At 34.8% G+C, this 7,157-nt stretch overlaps 1 protein-coding gene across 3 annotated transcripts in view; it reads right to left on the reverse strand.

Moving 5' to 3' along the window:
- ZEB2 (zinc finger E-box binding homeobox 2) overlaps positions 1-7,157 on the reverse strand; it is a 136,489-nt gene that overhangs the window by 38,098 nt on the left and 91,234 nt on the right. For all 3 annotated transcript variants that reach the window (XM_012744771.3, XM_076005505.1, XM_076005504.1), the window contains exon 4: positions 5,047-5,118. In XM_012744771.3, the coding sequence (XP_012600225.1) occupies positions 5,047-5,118 (72 nt within the window). The remainder of the gene's footprint in view (positions 1-5,046; positions 5,119-7,157) is intronic.

Below are 7,157 nucleotides of genomic sequence, written 5' to 3' on the forward strand. Positions count from 1 at the left end.
CTCTTAGAATTTGGAGGCAAGTTTAATGACTGTAGTTACAGTCTATATACAGACTGTAGTTACAGTCTCTTAGTTATTAGAGAAGAATTTTATTGTGTTGTGCAAGATTAGGCACTGAGGCCTAAATTGGCCTTGCCTGGTTTCTGGATGTAAGGTGTTTTGGTTTTTTTTCCCCTTAGCAAAGGAAGTGCAGATGCAGGTGGTTATTAATAGCCCTTTATAACTAGAGTACTAGATTGTCTCAGTAAATATAACTTTCATACATTCAAAGAGGAAAACATCAGGGCCCTATTTGAGTCTTGATATGCACGTGGAACTGCATTAATGCTAATCATCACTGCACCTAAGATAGAACCTTGTTACTACTAGCATGCAGGCAAACTCATGTTTGTCATGCTCCTAAGTTTTTCCATTTCTCTAATCTTCTTAGGGAATAGTGTTTTTCACACACTCTTAAAAATTTTACCCAATAATTTCATTCTGAATTTAATTCCTATTACTACCTGGAAGTTGTGGGGTTCTTTGTAAAAAGGCTTTCTATAGCTTATGTGTGAAAGCAGTATAATTTTCTTTCTTTTTTAAAAACATTAAAACAAGTGGAATTATACAATGTAGAAAGTTATTAATATAAATCCAGGTTTGCGATGCTTTAGGTTGTTATCAATCAATTTTGCTGTTCTGTTCATCTAACTTTGTTGTCAAAAAAGAAAAGTAGTGAGACTCTAGGCTGTTTTGCTCTGCCTTTTAACAAGTTGATTTCAGGGACTTAAATTCTAGTTTCACTCTCTGAAGATGCTGACTCAGTCTCCTCCACAGGGAATGTTTTCCTGTACTGCGGCTTCCTTTAGCAGAGTCCATTTTTTCTCCACCGAACATTCATTCATTCATTCATTCATTCATTCATTCATTCATTCATTCATTCATTTTACCAGCCATAATGTCTTCCGTGTGAGTTCTCTGCTACACTGGGTACCTTGAGGCAAAACAGAATAGTCCTCTTCTTAAAGCAAACATTTTTTTGTTACTTATTAATGTCAATATATGTTATTTATTTAATTGCCTCAATGATCCTACAAGGTAGATAAAAGAATAATCTACCTCCATTTTTTGGCTGAAGAAATTTCTTGTCTTCCTGAAATTAACTAAGGTGAAATAGGTGCAAACAACATAAAGAGGAACAATCAAACATGCTGAAATCAGTGGTGTGTATCCTAGAGCTGTGTGATTTTAGAAAAAGAGGAGATTGATGTGGTTTGGGGCGTTCAGCGATGACCACATTAAGGAAATGACATTTGAGCTGGTCCTGGGGAGAATCTGGATGACTAGGAGAAAGAGGCTAAGAGATTAGGATGGGAAGAGATTCAGAGGTTGGCGTAAGTAAGTGTGATTCTTTTTTGATAGCACCAAGGGATTGGGTCTGGAGAATGGAGTGCTGTTGGTGTGAAACGGATGGCACTTGATACTGGACTGAAGAATGTGGGTTTTGTCCTATAGGTACTAAGGGGCCATTAAGGATTCTAAAGAGGGAATTTGGACATTGAAAAAACAGTTATAGGAGGGATGTGAGCTGACAATAGAGCAGAACATGAAGGCCAGGGGACAGTCAAATGTAACTAAGGCTTTCTGGTTTAGAAGACTGGAATAATGGGAGCTGTAAATGTCTGGTGGGTTACTTCAGGCCAGGAGTCAAAAATATGTCAACCTAAAAATATGAATGGGAAGTCCAAATGCTGTTTGTGTTTTACTCCGTCATTTCTTCAGAAACACTCTCTGATCTAGATCATTCCATGATCTGTGGCAATAAAGTGGCCCAAACCCCAAGGGTTCAGTGGAGGAAGAGTCTACCTTGGGATGGTCAGAGAAGAAAGTCAGCCAATAGCTGGATCTTGAAGAGTATGACTTGGAAGAAGAGAAAGAGTCGGTCTATTGGCAGTAATTTCAACCATAAAAGATATATTATTTCAATTCCACACATAGTTAGCATCCAAAGCAAAGCCAGGCATAAGAAGTGTTAAACTTATGGCTAGGAATAGATGTGCCTTTATTTTCTAAAAGGGAAGAGCTATAAAATGAAGATCAACAGTAAATTCCTAATTACCAAGTCCAATGTATTTGCTCAGAATTCTTTCAAAAGTAGCTATCTGAAGCTTTTAATTGAGTTGGCCATTCTCACCTTTATGAAATTCTCTTTGTTTGCATCTGGATGTTTAATTTTTTCTCTCTTACAGTCTTTTTTCTTTCAACAAATTTGTTTTTTCTCCTTACTCACTGGGAGGCCTAGTCTCGGTTTTCTGCTTCCTTTAATAAATATACTCTCAATTGTAAATCTCATAGTCCTATGATGTCAAATACTATCTTAATATATTTGCATGACTCTCAAATTTGTATCTCCAGCCCTGACTTCTTGGGTTTCAATTCCTCATTTCCAATTGGCATTCCCATATTCATATATATATATATATATATATATATATATATATATATATAACTTTTATATGAAAATACTTATGTCTAAAGTCTGGTTCAAGATCTTTTCAAAATTAGGTCTTTCTCCTGTAGATCTAGAAATAGAAAGAATTGCTCTATTCTAAACACGCAGATCTGTAATCTTGAAGCCATTTAGCTTCCACCATCCAGAGAATCAACTGGTTGTTAGGAAGTCATGTTGCTAATTTCACCACTGTTCCCACCCTAGGACAAGATTTTTATCACTTCCTACCTGAATGACTACAATGACTTTCAGTTAGCCTCTCAGAATCTGGTCCCGCCCCCCACGCCCCCCAGAAATCATGGTAGTATAACCATGATCCCAACTCTTGTCTGATGCTCAGTATTCTCTACCAGCTGGCTTCAACTTAAATGTCCAGCTTTATTTTCCTTAAAGTGCCTGCTAGGACTCCTTGACTTAGCCAAATCCTTTTACTCCTTGTCCTCTGAATAGATACCACATTTCCCCTCTTGGCTCACATGTTCCTCTTCTGCAAGAAAGACCTTCCTCACTCCTCTATGACTATTGAAGATGTACTTAGTTCAAATTCCTCCATACAACATATGTGAATACCCACCCCACAGGATCTCTCCCACTTCTGTAATTCAAATAATTATGGTTCCTACAACTTGTGGCATATTTATCACATACTTTCACTTACTATTCATCATTATTTTTTCATGTGTCTTAGTCTTATCTTCCAAATTAAATAATAATCATGTCTTAGTCTTCCTGCCCCATCTTCCAACTCACGTTCACAGTGAATACATAGAACACATTCAATGAATACTTATTGATCTATTTATTGACCGAATGCATATGAACTATAAGGAACAGTAAGTATTATGAGAACAGGGGATCTTAAAGCCTGGTGAAAGAACATTCAAGATTGATTTTTAAACCTTCTGAATAGAAACAATTTTTATTAACCTCACTTTAGACTGTAGGTGTACACAACAACTAGTAGATTGTTACTTTGAGAGATAAATTTTCTTTTGTGACACTTGAAAAGCTTATAAAGGTAATAAAAATCAGCTTTCATTTATGCTAGGAGCTGAAATGTAACATTTATCTTTAAAAGGAACATGAGGCCATTTTTGATCTTTTGAGTTGGAACATTACAGAAAGTATCTAATATGTGGTATCTTTATATTGTTTTTATATGAAGTTATTTTGTCCTGTTTCTTTTCTATTTTTACATCATGATAGTACCCCTGAAACACAGAATATTAAAAACTAGAAATATTCTTAGCAAGAAACTAGTTCAATTTATTCATTTTATGGTTGCAGAAACTGATTTCCAAAGAGGGAAACTGACTTGTCCAAGGTCATGATCTAGTTATTGCCAGAGCTGGGTTTAAAAATCAAAATTATTGGCTAATAATTCTGTACTTTTTCTATAACCACATATTATACAGTTTTATTTTTATATTTTAAATTGGAATTATTCAAATGAATAAAAAATTATTTTTCATTATTTCTCTTATTTTATACCCAAGAAAGTGAATTAGTGCCTTCATGTTATTAATAAGAGCATCCTAAATAGAAACACAGGTGAGCAATTTATTATGGTGCATATCAACATAAGGGAAATATGAGTATCATCTTAATTGTTTACTTCTGACACTTCAAAAACCTTCAAGTGTTTTCCATTGATGAGTTGAATGGGAATAGTTCTGTGTTTTTTGTTTTGTTTTGGAAGGTAATTTTATACTGGGCACTATGCTAATATTTGTAATGGCAGGGTGGCGGACTGTTTGAAACACCAAAAATAATTAGTCTCACCTGAAAAAGAGATTAACATAGTGAGTCAATGTAAATTCGTGCTAGTGATATGAGAATGTGAAAGAAGATGCCATTCAGTTTTTGGAAAAAAACATGGAATGCCACAACTGTCTTGAAATTCCATGCTATAGCAGCAGCAGAGTAAAACAAAATACGATTTACAATCTTCCCATTATAATTATTTAGCTTCATTAAAAAGAAGTGAAATTGTCATTTCTTCCCTAAAACTTCTGCCTGGAAAACATTATTTAAAGGTTCTAAAAGATGCAAAAAATTTAAAGTGCAGAAAGAATGAAAAGGAACTCAGGTAAGTAATTTTTGTGAGGAATGTTCATGGAAATTTGTCTTTCCAAAAAAACATTTTACAGTCTAAATTAGACCGTATCATTTGACTTCTCAATGACTGATATCAAGTGGTGGCTAGTACAGGCATATAACATTCTAATTTTAAAATTATGTTTGCAGTCTTTTAAAATAAAAATGACTACTGGAAATTCAGCCAACTAATGCTCTGAAAGGATCCATTCATACAGTTCGATATTCTTGAGCTTCACGGGCAAATTAAGTGTATAAGAATAAGAGATGTATTTGCTTAATAAAATATCAAAATGTGGAGGATTCTGATTTGGTACAAAACCAGAAGTGCTGTAAAGTCAGACTTACTTTGTTAAGTCGTGGAGATGCAAATGGATGGGTCAGTGTTTCTTTCCCTGACTCACTAAATCCGCATGACACAGGACAAACATGATCTTAGTGTGGTAAACACAACTCACCTGTACCATTGTTAACTGTAGTCTGGATCCTGGCTTCTGGCCCCATAGTGTCATAGTCTTCCTTCATTTCTTCTGTGGGGGAAAATTATCTTTAGTATTTGAAAATTGTAGAAAGGCTTACTATACTAAGCATGCCAAACACAGGAACAAGGAAGACTCTTTTAAAGGAAACAGAAAAGGCTTGTTGTAAACCTCTAAACAATAGCTTTGTTCAGGCAATTGAATGAATCCAATAGTGCTAGCTGCACAAGAACTTATTTACTTTAAGCATCACTGCAAGCTGTGAAAAACAGAGGTGCTTATTTGGAGCAAACGAAGGGCTTTTCTTCTGGTGGCAGTTCTAGTGACAAACAGGGGAAAGATATTATTTTTTCAATAAGAGTCAAAAGCAACTAAGTATTTGTGCTTATGAAGAGGCATGCTAGCTGCCATGCCTCTGGTAACTCTGGATGTTTAGCGGGAAGTCAGAATTTCTCCTTTTATTTTCATGCTATTCTTTCCCCTTGGGATAGCTGTGATGGTGCCAATCTATGCAAGCATACTTTTTAAAGAACCCAATTCTACACATCCAAACTAGGAATGCCCAGTTTATACAACAAACATCCCAGTGGTATCAAAAATACTTGTTTTACTGTTTTATATAAACTCCTAAAACATACCTTCCTTATTCCCTTCCCAACCATTACATAAAGATCTTTTCTTCTTTTATCATCTATGCCCCAGTAGGTAATCAGAGTCATTTTCTGAGGAAAAATATATAAATATAACAACAGTGCAATGCTCTGATGAAGATGAACATATGTAACATTAAAGTTGAATATTCATAAATGATTAAAGGCCATTTTCCAAAAATGGAAATATTTTAAAATAAGGAAGAGTTTGAAAAATAGGGCAACTCTTCAATTTTCTGCCCACCAGATTGTAGAGGAGGCAAAAGAGCAGAGCAGGACAGCCAACAGTTAAACATCTTTCCTGTAAGTAAATTAAGCATACACTTTTTAAAACTGTATTTTTCCAATGGCAATACTAATGAGCATCAAACACGATCCAGGATGAGTATCTCTCTGTGATAATAATAATTTTACTTAAAACAAGAGAAACTTTATAAATTCCCAAATTTCCTGATCTCTCTTTGCTTATCCCATTCTAATCTACTTTGATAGAACAACAGGTTCTAACAAATGTTACAGCAAAATTAAAAGATGTTTTACAAGCAGTGTCCTGCAGCAAAACTGTTTATAGCATTAGAGCTGAAAAATCATGGTCCTCTTAACATGGAAAAACACACATATACACAGATGCTAATTTAATGCCACTGCTTATAATAGTCAGATAATTTGAATGATATTTGCTTAACCCGTACAACCACTTTAAAATTCATTCCTGACCCAGGCCTTCTCCTTTATTTAAGGAATATTTTCACAGGGACATTTTGCATAAAACATTTAGAAGTTCAATACATGGCAATATTGTATTGTCAATTGTAATAATTGATCGTTTGAAAGGCTCCCTCATCTGATATTTTTATCAGTCTCTGCAAGGAATTAAATTAAGGTATTTCTGAGAAGTTCAGTACTAGATATAAATATAGCTTTTGTGTCTTTCTTCCTCACTCATCTCATGTGATTTCTGGTAGCCAAGAGTCACAAGAATCATAAGTTTTCCATCTGAGAGCACATCAAGTCACTGAAGGGAAAACAGTTAACAGCATTTTTTTTTTTTTGCATAATAGTGGTAATGTTCAAGATTTCTGCTGCACTTCCTTCCTCATTGTCATTTTCTTATGAAAAAGTAAAGAGAAGTTACAGTAGGTGGTTGCTTCCCAAATTAATAAATGCTGGGTCTGCAATTGTGTAGTTGGCACTTCGTGTACACTGAATTCTGTAGTATTATTTAGCTACTACCCTCTTTTATCAAAGATCATGCAACTGAGATCTTTCAGAGACGCTGGATGAAATCTTGTCACTTTTACCTAGAATGTATTTTGGCTGGATTTATTGTTTTTTTGAATATCAAGCTCAATTTATTAAAATGAAACAGGCTTTTTAGGTATGTATTTGAAATACTATGTATGTGCCTATTAAGTTTCAAGTGAATTCATATTCAGGAGG

This window comes from Microcebus murinus, chromosome 8, assembly GCF_040939455.1.
Source record: "Microcebus murinus isolate Inina chromosome 8, M.murinus_Inina_mat1.0, whole genome shotgun sequence".
In the NCBI taxonomy this organism is placed as follows: domain Eukaryota; kingdom Metazoa; phylum Chordata; class Mammalia; order Primates; family Cheirogaleidae; genus Microcebus; species Microcebus murinus.